Raw genomic sequence first — 16,474 nt, forward strand, 5'->3', positions numbered from 1 at the left:
TCCTTCATTCCTTTCACTTTTCAAAACTTTAAACATTTGGCTGGGATAGCTCTTTTACTTTGGAATGGGGGAAGAACCTTTAAAACTTTTTTTAAAAAATGATTTTGTTTCATACTGCTCTACCCTCATTAAACTATGGATAAAGATTTTCATATTGGCCTTTTGCAATAGGTACCTGGTAGATCTTAAATAAATGAGGCTTTTAAGTAGATGGCCAGATGAAGTAAACTTTTTAAATGTATTTTGTTCTTTAATTTATGTTCATTTAGCAGATTAATAGTTGCAGATAATTTTTGTGAGTGTGCATTCTTAATGTACAGTGGCCAGAACACCCACACGCTTTACTTGTAAGAGCAGATGTGCAGAGTCAGAGTTTATACTGAAGTCAAGAACTGTGTGTTAACACATTTCCCAGACTCCTTTAAGATAAGGGAGAGGTCTTGAGGTACTGGACAAAGTGAGCCTCTTGAAATCAGAAGAAGTATTGAACAGCACTGATGGCATTCCTGGGACTCAGGGTGAACACATTGGGTAGCCATGCCCTTACCTTCGTCAAACTTAAAAAGGCAAAACAAAGCAAAGCAGCCCTTCTCTCCGCCAGCATCCACAGCACCTGATCAGGGTTCATCACTTTGCCTCCTGTTCTCAGCCCTTTCCACCTGCCCCTTGTCTCTCTGTTGGACTCAACTCTGACTCTCTGCATGTCTTTCAGTCACCTATTAAGAGTAGACAGTAAAAATTCATAATTAATATAAAGTCAGCAAGGAGAAATTATAAATCCTGTATATACTAAGAATAGAAATATTTGAAAGAAAATATCTGCTGATGTGTGTGGATAAAGTGTGGCTATCTTAAGATGTTATTCAATAAAAGATTTTTTTAAAGCATATCAAAGCCAGTTTATCTTGGATAATGTATAAGGCTTCTCCAATGGTGTATGGTAACCCTTTGATATTAACCTATATAATTACTAGAAGAAAAATACTTAATTGGAGGTCATATTAATTTTGTGAAGAATAATGCAGTCATGTCCCAAGATGTAGCCGTTTGGGTTAGAAGAATTTGACTTCACAAGGAATTTCATATAATGCCTGCTTTGATTTATACCTTGCTCACCACTAAGCCAGCTGACACTTGAGATGAGCCATTTTGGTGGCTTCATGGTATAGTTGGTCATGCGTTGCCTTAAGGAGAGTGCCAGATTTACCAATTTATTATTGGTGATAGTCTTTCTGCATCATGTCCCCTAGTTGCTTTGATTGACTTCTTTTAGGATTTTTGCATAATAGATGAATTACACTATGACTGTACTTCTAAGTGTGCAGTCTGTAATAGCAAAGACAGAATTTAAGAGCCATATTATAGGGCAGTGCATGAAGGAAAATGTTTTCTTAGGTTCCATTAACATTAATTAATGTTAAGTAAGCACAGTACGTTAGTTGGATTTGGTGATGTTTTACATAAGAAGGTGTTAGGATTGATGCCCAGAAATGCATAAAAGTTTTTCCTGTTGAAATTAAAATTTACAATAGTTATAATTAAAACCTGATACTTAGCTGTCAGGAGTTTCGGGGGGAACAGATTTCACTTGTGAGGCCAGAGAATGCTCTGCTTCGGAAAAAGTTTCCTCGGTATGATATTTTGAACTTTTATGAATTGAACATTTGAAGTTAATTTCTCATTTTTCTTGATATTGAAATAAGATATCAATTAGTAGTACCTTTTGTCACGAAATTGATATATTTCTTTCTTCCCCTAATACAGAAGCTCCACCATGAGACGAGGTGGATGGAGGAAGCGAGCTGAGGATGACTGGGAAAAATGGGTGTGTTTTAAAAGAATAAAAATAATTATATTGAACTGTCTAGGTATTTTTCATTCTTCTTTTAGTTTATAATGTGGTTGAAGGCGTTTTCTAAATTGTAAATCACTTTAGACACCAACTCTGTGTTTTCACAGTGTATTGAAAGCTTAAACTTTGAGAAATTTTGTCCTGAGGAAATAAATGTTCTGGTGCACAGAATTTATTGTATGATAATTTTATTGCAGCATTGCTAATAATACTGAAAAACATTAAAACGTAGATATCCAGTAATAGGGGATTATCTCTATACCGTGGAACAGTGTACACCCATCATTTAGCTGTATATTTCTTAAGCTGGCAAGATGGCCTTAACTAAAAGGGTGTATTATAAAGGACTGTTATTACATATGATCCTATTTGTGTAAAACCTCTGTGTTCTGAGGCACAGAAATAACTTTGAAAGTAAGATCCCAAAATGTTAGCAATGAATGGGATCATAGCTAATTTAAATTTTCTTAAAATTTTGACAGCATGTAATATTTGAGTAATCAAAAACAATGAAGTCATTTCCATTTTGGAAAAATATATATACCACTTCTAGACACCTACAGCTTTATTCTAAAAACCTTATTGATATAGTAAAATTGATAGGGTCTTAATCGATTAACCTTAATTATTTCGACGTTCAGGAAAGGTGTGGCTGAATTCATAGATTTGTCAAGGTCTTTAGCAAAAATAATAATGTTTTTATATTCTTTTTGAGGTTGGTGTTATGAATATTAGTAGTACTACCAAACAGATTGATTAGATCCAGAATTGAGCCACTGAATCATTTATTGTATTCTTATCTGCATGTATGGAAGACTTTACTGGTTTGTCAAACTGCTTCATTTTACTTGAACTTATTAATCTTAAGCTTCACATACACAGAAGATGGTGGAAGCCAGTCAAAATATATTCTTACTGACCACTTGTCAAATTTTTAATTGATTTAAGCTTTGGTATAACTTTTGCTTGATTTTGTAGATAAGAACAATATTTTGTGGCATTACACTTATTAACCTTGACTTACCTTTTCCCTCTTTTAACGGAACTTTTACCATTGTAACAATGTGATAGAATTATTAAACATTGAGTTGACAGAGGGAAAAACTCTCCCTTGACCTGCCTGTTTTATTGCCTTGCATTATGGTTCATGTTTATCATTATACCTTATGTCATCCTTATACCTTGGTTACTAGCACAGAGTAAGGCCTTTTTATTATTATTTTTTTAAATATAAATTTCTTTCTGAAAAGGGGAGGGTGGGAAGAAAAATAAAACTTTTGTGATTAGTTTACCTTTTCTTTAATTGTAGGGTGGGTATATGGCTGCCAAGGTCCAGAAATTGGAGCAACAGTTTCGATCAGATGCTGCTATACAGAAGGATGGAGCTTCATCTACAATTTTTAGTGGAGTCGCCATCTATGTTAATGGATATACAGGTTGAGTACTCTTTACTTTTTAGGTACCCCATTTTGGCATGTACTTTTATTAGGATTGGGAGCGATTTGTTTTAAATTCTGTTTTTAATTATTTATTTTGTATATAAAAAAGGTAAAAGTAAAACCCTCTGCTTAGATACCCCTCCTTCATGTTTCCTTTCCCTCCTCCTGTGCCTGCCGTTGTCTTATTTTAAATTTTATCAAAGCACATAGTTTTTTAAAGTCAAGTGAGGTTTAAAATGAAAAATTAGGATCCTCCTGCTTAAACAACTCATCACACGTATGGGGCTTCTAAACTGTGAGCTTCAATAGAGGGGGATCTGGTAGGGCCACTTCATTGGTGAATCTTCAGCTGTAATTATCCAGAGGTCCTTTTGGGCTGGTGGAGGAGGGGGTGGAGTGTGTGTGTCAGGTTTCCCAGACTCTTGCCTAGAGAAGGGTGTAAACCCAGCTGCTGGCATCCTGGTTGCCAGGAGGGAAGGAGAGGGCCAGGAATCTCACTGTTTAGGGAGTAGAGTGCCATTTAATCTCCCTGCTGTGTTCTTTCCTCCTCTCCATCCCTTCTCCCCTCCTGCTGTGCCTGTTGTCATCGAGTCCAGTATCTGGAAGGGACAGGATAGTGTTTCACTGTGAGTTGGAGAGTTCTGGAATTCTAATTCACAGTTTCAGCCGTGAGCTTCCTGTTTTACAACCTGTCCACAAGCCCACTCTTGGAGGTGCCCAGTGCCTCTGTTTTCACGAGTTTCTCTTGGTTTCACTGGCACCAAGCAGTGTCTTCTGGGTCTCCACACAGCCAGCTCATCTTTCAGATCTTACCTTTCTCTGATCTGCCCCGTCAGTTACCACTTGTCTGTTGGCTGTCAGATTTTACTGCCAAAGTTTTCTTTTTATTCTCTTCAGGATTCCTCTCCTCTTAAGATCATTTTCTTGTGTTTTTTGAGGTGAATGGCTATAAATACTTGTGTTGGTCAGTTAACGGTATTTCCTCCCCACTTCTCAGTCGGCTGATACCCGCTCGTTTTTAGGGTCTCCGTTTAGCACTCCCCCTCGGTTGTCTGATTGTCTTGCTCCTGGTGGGGGTGGCTTCTCAAGGTTCTCTGGGGCTCTGGCTCCTTGTATTTATTCACATCTTGGCATTTATTAGATCTTATTGTAGTTGCCTGTTTACTAGACAAGAGCAAGAGCTTCATTTCCACATTTTCATTACTGTTGTGTCCATGGTGCCTGTACAGTGATGGGTATAACCACTCAGGGGGTACTTGTTGATTAAAGTTAAGTTTTAATTTGGCTGATACAGTTGCCTGGTTGAGTTTTAGCAGGCGTGATTGACAATTTAGTCTAAGAATGTTATCTCAAAACGAATGGTGGTGCAACTTTGGGAAAATTCACATGCACCTTTTCTACTTAGGCATCTTAGAACGTTCAAGCTCCACAGACCTTCCTGAGATGCATTATAAAAGACTAAAGGTGTTAAGAAATAAACATTGCTTGTTACATCAGCAAGTTTTGGAAGTCCCCAGTTTTCGAGGGCACCCTTATTTACATAAGAGGAAGAAAAAAAGATTCTTTGTGTGAGGCAGAAAAAAATGAATATTGTAGTAATCATTACCATGGTTGAGAATCTGGAATTCTAATTTACTTTCATCACTAATTTTTATGTGACTGTAAGACATTTTCTCTTTTGGACCTATTATTATCCCTATCCTTTTCTTTAAGATAGAGTTAATTTTTATTCTTGTTATTGTTAGGATTACATTGCAATTCTTTAAAGTTCCTTTTTTTTTTTCCTTTGTGGTACGCGGGCTTCTCACTGCTGTGGCCTCTCCCGTTGCGGAGCACAGGCTCCGGACGCGCAGGCTTAGCGGCCATGGCTCACGGGCCTAGCCGCTCCGTGGCATGTGGGATCTTCCCGGACCGGGGCACGAACCCGTGTCCCCTGCATCAGCAGGCGGACTCTCAACCACTGCGCCACCAGGGAAGCCCTAAGTAAAGTTCCTTTATGTTGAATTTCATAGGGACGTGCAAGTTGTGGTGCTACAATTTTTTAGAAAAATTTTCACTTTTAGTGACTACTTTATAGATAAAACAGAATCTAACAGTCTCTGTGATAAATCAGCATGAAAAGAATAGTGCTGTAGATGCAGTGAGACAAGTAGGGAATCCTGTGTTGTTGGTTCTTACTCATGCTCCCCATAGACTTGAACTGATGTTCCAAGTCTTCTTAATTCCTTTAAAGCTCCTAGTTCTGCCATCTGAACTTCTCTTTGGTAACCCACATCCCTTCCAACACAATTAGCTTTGAACTTGAGTTTAGAGATAAGATTCCCCCATCTTCTGGCTACTCTGCCTCTGTTAACCCATTCTCTCATCTCTTTTTCTCCCAAACAGCATCTTTTCCTTTCGAAGGTTAATAACTTCTTTGCCTTCTATCTCATTTTTTTAATTAAAAAAAAATTTTGACTGTAGAACCACATGCAGAAAAAATAGAGACCATGAACCTTTGCCCAGTTTCCCCCAATGTAACATCTTGTAGAGCGGGGGTCCCCAGCTTCCGGGGCCCCAGACCGATACCCGTCCGCAGCCTGTTAGGAACCGGGCTGCACAGCAGGAGGTGAGTGGCTGGTGCGTGAGTGAAGCTTTGTCTGCCGCTCCCCATTGCTCACATTACCGCCCGGACCACCCCCCAGCCCACCCCTCCGTGGAAAAACCGTCTTCCACAAAACCAGTCCCTGATGCCAGAAAGGTTGGGGACCGCTGCTCTAGAAGATGGTGCTGTATCAACCAGGAAACCGACATTGATACGGTCAAGACACAGAACCTTTTCACACAAGGATCCTTCCTGCCTCCCTTGTGGAGCCATACCGACTCCCTTCTGCTCTCAGCCTGGCAGCTACTAGTCTGGCCTCCATTCCTCTACTTTTTTCATTTCAAGAATGTTACGTAAATAGAAGATACAATATATAACCTTCTGGGATTGGCTTTTTTACTCAGCATAATACGCTGGAGAGTCATCCAAGTTGTTGTGTGTATCAGTAATTTTTTCATTTTTATTCCATGGTATGGATGCTCCACAGTTGAACTGTTCACCCATTTAAGAACTTCTGGGTTATTTCCTCTTTTTGGCTGTGAACACGTGTGTACAGTTTTTTGTGTGAACATAAAGAGTGCAATTGCTGGGTTATATAGTAGTTGCATGTTTCATTTTTTTCTAAGAAACTGCAAAACTGTTTCCCAGTGGCTGTACTATTTACATTCCCGCTAGCAATTTATGAGTGATCCACTTTCTGTGTCCTTGCTAGCATTTAGTGATTTTTATTTTAAAAATTTAATAGGTATGTAGTAATAATCTCTTTGTGGTTTTAATTTGTATTCCAGTCGCTCCACATCCCCACCAGCATTTTGTACAGACAGGTTGGGTTTTTTGTTTGTTTTAATTTAGGTATTCTAATACATGTGTAGTGGTATCTCCTGGCGGTTTTAATTTGCATTTGCCTGATGGCTAAAGATGTTGAATATCCTTTCCTGTATTTATTTGCCACCTGTAGATCCTCTTCAGTGAAATGTCTGTACATGTCCTTTGCCTGTTTTCCAATTGAATTGTTTGGTTTTTTACTGTTGAATTTCGAGAGTTCTTTATATAATTCTAGATACTACTCCTTGTCAGATGTGTGGTTTGCAGGTATTATCTCCCAGTCTGTGGTTTGTCTTTCACCCTCTTCACATGGTCTTTTGCAGAACAAAAGTTTTTAATTTTGTTGGGGTCCAGTTTATCAGTCTTTCCTTTTATGGATTGTGCTTTCAAGTCAAAAGTCTTTGCTTAGTACTAGATCCCAAAGATTTTCTCCTATTTTTTATAAAAATTTTATAAGTTTAATTTTTAAGTTCATGGTCCATTTGAATATTTTTGTTTGTTGTTTGTGGCCTGTGGATATCCACTTGCTAGCACCATTTGTTGAGAAGGCCATTCTTCCTGCATTGGATTACTTGTGTACTTTGCCCAAAAATCAGCTGGACATATTTGGGTGGGTATATTTCTGGGTTCCATGTTCTATTCCATTGACACATGTGTCTGTCTTTTCACCAGTACCACATGGTCTTGATTACTGTACCTCTGTACTATATAGTAAGCCATAATACTGGGTACAGTGATCATTGCCATTTAATTCTTCTTTGGAAAGGTTGTTTTAGCTATTTTCTAGGACCTGTGCTTTTCCACATAAACTTTAGAAGAAGCTTTTCTGTGTCTACAAAATAGATACCTTGCTGAAATTTTGATAGGAATTAAATTAATCCTATATCTCAATTTAGGGAGAATTGACATCTTTACTCTATTAAGTTTTCCAATCTTTGGACCTTTCATCCCATTTTACTCTGTGTTAATTAATTCAACGAATATATTTTGTATGCTGCTTGTGTGTTAGGTACTATGTTTGAACAGAGATGACAGTGATGGAGAATGTGGATTTTGTGACAAAGTAATCTCTGGGCATTAGACGTGAACAGAGCCAAGTGGGTGGCAACATAGAAGTAATTGCCTTTGAGGGTTAGAGTGATTACTTCATAGAAGAACTGACTTTTTGAACTGGTCTTGGATAAATAAGGTGTTTTTTAGACGAAAATGGGTAAGGGCATTCTTGTCCTAACCCTGACCTCCATTTTCACCTTTATATTCTCTCATTTTGGTCAGCAGGATTATTCTGATATTTGAGATTTGTCTTTGTACTTCCTCTTTCCTGTGCTGCTGTTTGTGCTCTTGCTTCCCTCACTTCTGTGAACTGGAGTCATATTCATGCATTAAGACCCAGTTAAATTAGATTTGCCTCCTTCCTTAAACTGGTCCACAGAATATACATTTCATAGCATTATTGCTAGAAACATTTACTTTTGACACCTGAGTTTTGTCTTGTATTGCCAGGTCTTACTTATGTGCTGAGTTTGGGGGAGTCCGAGAGCCCGTTGTGTGTGGTGCCGCTGGCCGGATGTGGATCTGAGAGAACACTGCGGGGCCTCCATTAGCTCCTCCTCCAGGGCTTCATCCCTCCGAGCTCTGTCAGATGTTGCCTTCTCCAGGAGACTTTCCCTGACCAGCCTTATGTAAAATACATGTATCTTGCCCCGCAGTTGTTTTCTAATCCCTTATCCAGCTTCATTTCTCTTCATAGAATTTATTTTCTCCTGAACTGGTATTTATCTGGCTTACTTTCTGTCTGCCCAGTGAAATAAAAGTGCTGTGGAGCACAGCCGAGAGTGCCAGGGCCTAGAAGCTTGCCCGGCACATTGTAAGATTCTCAATAAATGTTAGTTGAGCCTACGAATGAATAGCAGAGTTCTGTGTTTGTACATTAAACACAAAATGTGTTTGATGTTTGACTGTTAAAATGTGTTCACTCATACGCTAATTCAACTTAGTTTTCTTAAATGGGTAGTTTTTTGTTGTGTTTTTTTTTGGTACGCGGGCTTCTCACGGTTGTGGCCTCTCCTGTTGCGGAGCACAGGCTCTGGACGCGCAGGCTCAGCGGCCATGGCTCACGGGCCCAGCCGCTCTGCGGTATGTGGGATCCTCCCGGACCGGGGCACGAACCCGTGTCCCCTGCATCCCCCTGCATCAGCAGGCAGACTCTCAGCCACTGCGCCACCAGGGAAGCCCAAATGGGTAGTTTTTAAATAAGAAATGGGCCACACTCTAGGCTTAACTGAATTGTAATCTCTGGGAAATAGGCCCTGGGCATGTTTATTTTGATGAAAGCTCTCCAGGTGAGCTAGTGCTTCAAATCTAGGGAGCTGTAATTGCTCTTCTGTGGAGTTGGATCAGGACAGTGAATATGGAAAGAGACGTTCTGGTAATTTTCTGCTTTTTTCAGTAGGTGGATAAGAGACCAGGTCTGGTGACTTTGGCACTGCTGAAGTTTGTGGAAAAGCAGGGCAGGCTTGGGTATGATTTGCAAAATGAAACAAGGGGATATACAAGTATAACAGACTTATATCTGAAGTGGTAGGGATTTGTTTGAAAACGTAACCTTAACATTGATAATTTTCTGAGCATGTGAATATGGTGATTTAGGAAAAGAGTCCATTTAATGCTCTAATCTAAGTTTTTGAAATGGATACCTTCCAGGAATTATTTTCTACGAATATATACATAGCATCTCCTCCTGTTTCCTGTGAGACTGATGGTGTGAATCCAGGGATGTAGGAATTTAACCTCCTACATGGGAGAGACTTACTGTATTAATTTCTACCACCCCCTGTAATTTTGCCTGTGTCTGATAGGTATTTGCACCTGTTAGGTACTCAAAAATGTGTTCTTTAGGCTTTTGAGACGTTTCTTTGCTTTTTACTTGGTTGAGTGTATGTGGCTTTTAGTTGAATTTTGTAAGTCTGCTGTACTTAGGGAGGAGAGGAGAAAAGAGAGTAGGCATGGCTACTGGAGAAAGAGTATTGGCCAGGGGTCAGAAGACAAAGGGGTCTGCACAATAGCTAGGTGATTGTGCACAAGTCATCTAATTTTCCTCATCAGTAAACTATGCTAAATTATCTTTCTAATTTATAGGATCGTGAGACTCAAATGAAATAATGAAAGATATTAACTACTGTAAGACCAAAGGAGGTATAAGCAGCCATTGGCTTACTTCTGTCTAGCATGTATGTGACACAGCCAAGATTTAATCAAGTTCTTTGGACATGCAGGATGAAACGGTACACATGATGACTGTTTTCTCAATAGAGATCTATCAAGGAAAGCTTTTGCACAAGATTTTAAAACTTTGTTTATAGAATGTGTTTTAACCAGATGAGCAAAACTCTTTTATAAGCTGTGTCCAGAGACGTCACAGTGGTCTTCAGTGGCTGTTCTGATGTTATGTGATGGCGTTTGCTGTGGTGGAATTTCACATGTGGAGCTTTAGGCCTAAATCGTGGTCCAGTGTTTAATATGTGCCTTTTACCTTTTCTGTGCTTGCCTGTCTCTTACTTTCTGTGGTTGGTTTTAGTTAATGCTAAAATTTGATTGCATACAGAATATTCTCGAAGAATGTTCTGTAAAATTAGCAGTAGGAGTATTATGGACCATGAGTGTTAGAGATTTGCAAAGCTTTCTTTCCAAGATACCTGTAAGTTTTAAAAATTGCACAGTCCTATTCAGTAAGAAATACAGTTTAAGTAAAACTTATTTTCTTGTTGATCCATGTTCTTTGATGTATCTTGTGTTTTGTCAAGAAAGGATACATGTAACATAGAAAAGAAAGGTGTATATGTTGTTCAACCTATAAGATGCGTTTTAGAACCTGTTTTTAGATCTATTAAAACTTGAAAATGTTGCCGTGTTACAGTCCTCTTTTGTCTGAAGTTGGTCTCCTTTGTAAAAACCTCATTCAGGATGCTGAGGAGCTAAGAATTTTGGTTTAAAAGGATGTTCCATTGGGATTTTGATTTGTGTTTCTCTCATGATTAGTAATGTTGAGCATCTTTATTTTTTTATTTTATTTTATTTTTTTGCGGTACGTGGGCCTCTAACTGTTGTGGCCTCTCCCGCTGCGGAGCACAGGCTCCAGACGCACAGGCTCAGCAGCCATGACTCACGGGCCCAGCCGCTCCGCGGCATGTGGGATCTTCCCGGAGCGGGGCACGAACCCGTGTCCCCTGCATCGGCAGGCGGACTCTCGACCACTGCGCCACCAGGGAAGCCCTCTCTCTTTTATTCTTGTTGAGTCTGGCTAGAGGTTTATCAGTTTTGTTTATCAGCAAATGCTTTAATCTTAGGGAGAGAAAGAAAGTAAACTGTAGATTCCTGACTGGCCAGATGTTCAGTTTCCACTATTGTATGTGAAGTCATTATGATGCTCTAGTTTAGTTTTCGTGATCCCTAGCCCCTGAAAACCTTCAATTATGAATTTTGAATTAATTTTGTTTGAAAGTTGTTTTCATTTCTCTTTCCAGTGCGCTATCCAATTTGGTAGCCACTAGCCATGTGTGTTAATAAGCATTTGAAATATGACTAGTCTAAATAGAGGTGTGTTGTAAATGCAAAATATATACTGTATTCTGGAGACTTAGTATGAGAAAAAGAGTGTGAGATATCCCAATTTTATATATTGATTACATGCTGAAATGATAATATTTTGGATTTATTGAGTTAAATAAAAACATTAAAATTAATTTTTTACTATTTTTAATGAGGCAATTAGAAAAACTTATATATGTGGCTTGCATATGTGGTTAACATATTTTTACTGAGCATCTCCAGTAGGTGCGGTCAGTAACAACAGATGAATTCTACGCTGTAAGCATTTAACAAGAAGTAATCAAACCTGGCACGTCTGTATGTGCTTTGTTAGCTTGCTTGCTTCTTCAGTTTGTAAATATATTTTATTGAAGTATAGTTGATTTACAATGTTGTTTTAATTTTTCCTATACAGCAAAGTGACTCCGTTATATATATTTTCTTCCATTTTGGTTTATCACAGCATATTGAATACAGTTTCTTGTGCTATATAGTAGGACCTTGTTGTTTATTCATCCTATATATACTGGTTTGCAATTGCAAGCTCCCAATCTTTCCTTCCCCAACCCCCCTCCCCCTTGGCAACAACAAGTCTGTTCTCTGTGTCTGTGAGTTTGTTCCTGTTTTTAAGATGTGTTCATTTGTGTTGTGTTTTAAATTCCACATAAAGCGATATTATATGATATTTATCTTTCTCTTTCTGATTTACTTTGCTTAGTACGATAATCTCTAGGTCCATCCATGCTGCTGCAAATGGCATTATTTTGTTCTTTTTTATGGTTGAGTAATATTCCACTGTGTGTGTGTGTGTGTGTGTGTGTGTGTGTGTGTGTGTGTGTTTGTATACCACATCTCTTTATCCATTCCTCTGTTGATGGACATTTAGGTTGTTTCCATGTCTTGGCTTTGTAAATAGTGCTGCTGTGAACATAGGGGTGCATGTATCTTTTTGAATTATAGTTTTGTCTGGGTATGTGCCCAGGAGTGGGATTGCTGGATCATATGGCAACTCTATGTTTAGTTTTTTGAGGAGCCTCCATACTGTTCTCTGTAGCGGCTACACCAATTTACATTCCCACCAACAGTGTAAGAGGGTTCTCTTTTCTCCACATCCTCTCCAACATTTATTGTTTGTAGATTTTCTGACGATGGCCATTCTGACTGGTGTGAGGTGGTACCTCATGGTAGTTTTGATTTTCATTTCATTTCTCTAATAATTAGTGATGATGAGCATCTTTTCATGTGTCTGTTGGCCATCTCTATGTCTTCTTTGGAGAAATGAAAACTACAGGCCAATGTCTTTAATGAATATAGATGCAGAAATTCTCAACAAAATATTAGCAGACCGAATCCAACAACACAACAGATCATATACCATGACCAAGTTGGATTCATCACAGCGTCACAAGGATGGTTCACCATACACAAATCAGTCAGTCAGTGTGATACACCCCATTAACAAAAGAAAAGTCAAAAACCACGTGAGCATCTCAATAGATGCAGAAAAAGTGTTCGATAAAATTCAACATCTGTTCATGATAAAAACTCTTACCAAAATCGGTATAGAGGGAACGTATTTCTTCTTCTAAAGACCAAAACTCACTGAATTAGATAGTTATTATAATAAAAGTACTTATTTAAATACTTGGTCCTGTATCATTTGTGTTTAAAGAAAATCTGTTGCTTGAATAACAAAGTAGATACACAAGTCTCCTGTGGAGGCCACCCCCAGCCTCACCCCCAGGTACAGCTGTTGCTAGGAGAAGTGTGGTACAGAGTTTCCCTTAGATTAATAGGTGAAAGAAATAGAGAAGCTATTGAAAATAATTAGTTTCATGTGATACTAGTAATGCCTGTCATAACGTAACTTTAGTGAGTCAGACATTTTTTTATAGGAAAGCATAAACCACATTGATTCTTGGTTAAGATATTTTTCTATAGTTTTATTAAGAATAAAATAATCTGAAACAAAATTGGGGGAAAAAACAGTGCTTCTTGGTCTGCAATTCTTATTTTGTTTTGGTTAACTTTATTTTTTGGCTTTGATACAAGTTCGTATTAGGAAACGGAGTAAAATTTTTTTAACTTTTTTTATATTTTTTATTTTATTTATTTAAAAAAAATTTTTAAGCCAATCATCTTTTTACACATTTTGAAAGAAACATTTATTTATTTGTTTGTTTGTTTGTTTGTTTATGGCTGTGTTGGGTCTTTGTTGCTGCATGCGGGCTTTCTCTGGTTGCAGCGAGAGGGGGCTACTCTTCATTGCGGTGTGTGGGCTTCTCATTGCGGTGGCTTCTCTTGTGTGGAGCACGGGCTCTAGGTGTGTGGGCTTCAGTAGTTGTGGCACGCGGGCTCTAGAGCACAGGCTCAGTAGTTGTGGCGCACGGGCTTAGTTGCTCTGCGGCATGTGGGATCTTCCCAGACCAGGGCTCGAACCCGTGTCCCCTGCATTGACAGGCAGATTCTTAACAACTGTGCCACCAGGGAAGCCCTTATATTTTTTAAATAAAAGTTTAAGTTATTAAGCTTCACAGGAGTAAAGTCTAATAAGCTCTACAGTAAGTGTGCTCATAGTAAGTATTTTTAAACATAAGATAAAAATGTCAAGGTCAATATAGCTAAATGTGGTTGAAATTTTTTAAATATTTGCTCTATTATCAGTATTTAATTCATTACTCGGGTGCCTATCTGCTTTTCTGGGCATTGCTTGGCAGTAGATGTTTTTGTGTTGGTTGACTGTGCCTTTAGCAGCCAGGATAGTCGGATGTGCTAAGGCAAAATAGCTCTATCACTTTGTGATTTTCCTCCCAACTTTGCTTACTGGCAACACAGCCAAGGAGAAGGTGTACCAGTGGTACGTTCTTTAAATCATCCTGTTTAAGGGATTGTTCAGCTAGGGCTCTACTTTCTTAATGTAAAACTTTTAACATGTTTTATTATTAATTTTACAGATCCATCTGCTGAAGAATTGAGAAAGCTAATGATGTTGCATGGAGGCCAATATCATGTGTATTATTCCAGATCCAAAACAACACACATCATTGCCACAAATCTTCCTAATGCCAAAATTAAAGAGTTAAAGGGAGAAAAAGTAATTCGACCAGAATGGATTGTGGAAAGGTAAGTTTAATTTTTAATTAAATTAATGAGTTTTAAAAACTGGAATACTTTTTCTGTTATAAACCCTTATCTAACTTGTATTGCCTCTTAAGGGTGGAGAGTAATCCATGTCTTAAGAAACACCACTGTGCTCCTTAGCCTCGCGTGATGATTCGGGTGGCCTGGGGTTTGACGTTAGTGTTCTTGCAACGTCAGCTCCCAGGAATTAAGGGAGATGACTCAAGTGAGTGGCAGGAAGCAGCGATGGGAGGGGTTGACAAAGCATGCTGTTCACTCAGCAAATATTTGTGCACCTGTTACGAGTAGGCAGTGTTCTGTGTACTTGGGAAATACATCAGTGAGCAAAACAGAGTCCCTCCCCTATCTCTTGGAGCTTACATTTTATAAGGGGAAACAGATAATAAACAGTATATGAGTAAATTTATGTCATATGTTAAAAGTCAGTACATGCTGTGGGGGAAGAAGGAAGATCAGGGTAACGTGCACCCGGAATACTAGGAGTGGGTGGCAGTTTGCAGTATTATTAGTACCTGCTTTTCAGTTAGTGTGGCTCCTTGGCTGTTGGTTTGGAATTGGTGTGTTGTAAATCAGTGCTGGCCATTCATACTAACTTCCTAAGGTTAAATATGTCATCTAGAACCTTGGTGATGAGCCAGAACTTGAGTGATTCATATATAATACATATGAGTGATTGCTAGATTTATGAAAGTTAAAATGTTAAAATCATAATTTTATGAATAGATTGTAATCAGTATATGAGAGAATGGTCAGACTGTATAATGGAGTGTTAATGAAACAAACTTAGAAATTATGTTTTTTTAAGTCAACTGCCGAGCTTTTTTCTTATCCTATATTTCATTAATTCTGACACCTTCCATTAATTTATTCAGTAGATTTCGAATTGTTAGGTTTCGGGACTTCCCTGGCGGTCCAGTGGTTAAGATTCCATGCTCCCAGTGCAGGGAGTGTGGTTCCGATCCCTGGTTGGGGAACTAAGAACCCACATGCCACGTGGCACGACCAAAAATTTTTTAAAAACTAATTAGAATTGTTCTGTTCCTCTGTATAGCAGACATAGCATAGACTCGCGAGAGGCAACGTATTATAGTGGAAAGGCTGTGCTTGGGCTCTGGAGACATACCTGGGTTCACACCCCAACTCAGCAATTCAGGGTCCCTGTGATCTTGTGTAATGGGAATAGTTACGCAGCCATTCTGAACCTTGTTTCCTCATTTGTAAAAGAAGGCTGCTGTCTACCCGCTGTGGTTATGTGACAACTAGGAATAATTCGTGCAAACTACCTAGCACAATGCCTTGTACGTTGTAGAGGCATAAGATGTAAGAAGCTACTGTTGTTATTTTATTTTTATTCTATAAACATCACCGAGTATCAGAAAATAAATTCCAAAAGGTCAAAGTGCATTTGTCTTCCGGAAAGCCAAATATTCTTATAGATTAGGGTTTTTTAAGCCTTGGCAGATTAAGTTGAAGGTCCATCCCTAGAACATCTTTGTGCTATGTTCCCAGGACCCAGCCACTGTCCATTCATTATATAGGATTAATGAACCTAGCTTTTAGCTGTGTGTCTTCTTAAAAGTAAATTGTGAAGTTTTCAGTATAAGAAGTTAGTATCATTCCAGAGTGTAACTGTGTGTTGTCACTTAAAGACGATCCTTTCATTGTGCCTGGGCAAGGATTTTGATCTGGGGATATTACTTTGGCTTTGGAGGGGGTGGGGGAGATCCATGGGTAAGGAAAGCGGTGGTGAAAAGAGCTCTTGCTGGGTGGGACTTGACTTGCTTAGAAAATGGTGGTCTTCATTACAGCTCTTTCTTTATACCTGCTCTTCTTTCTTGTGCTGAATGCTGCTAGAGAGATAATACAATAAAAAATGCACCTGAGACAGTTACAAGTTATAAAATACACCTTAATGGATTTTATTTTAGTTTGAAGTCAGGCTTAATTATCTGTTTTTAAGTAACTGAAGTGACTTTGTTTTTTTCTTTTTTTTTTGCGGTACGCGGGCCTCTCACCATTGCGGCCTCTCCCATTGCGGAGCACAGG

General features: G+C 38.7%; 1 protein-coding gene across 2 annotated transcripts in view; it reads left to right on the forward strand.

Annotated features, from left to right (window-relative positions):
- Positions 1-1,774: 1,774 nt before the first annotated feature.
- Positions 1,775-16,474, forward strand: part of REV1 (REV1 DNA directed polymerase) — a 59,126-nt gene continuing 44,426 nt past the window's right edge. For both annotated transcript variants that reach the window (XM_065891044.1, XM_065891045.1), the window contains exons 1-3: positions 1,775-1,825; positions 3,162-3,288; positions 14,242-14,410. In XM_065891044.1, the coding sequence (XP_065747116.1) occupies positions 1,775-1,825; positions 3,162-3,288; positions 14,242-14,410 (347 nt within the window). The remainder of the gene's footprint in view (positions 1,826-3,161; positions 3,289-14,241; positions 14,411-16,474) is intronic.

Source organism: Phocoena phocoena, chromosome 14, assembly GCF_963924675.1.
Source record: "Phocoena phocoena chromosome 14, mPhoPho1.1, whole genome shotgun sequence".
Classification (NCBI taxonomy): Eukaryota; Metazoa; Chordata; class Mammalia; order Artiodactyla; family Phocoenidae; genus Phocoena; species Phocoena phocoena.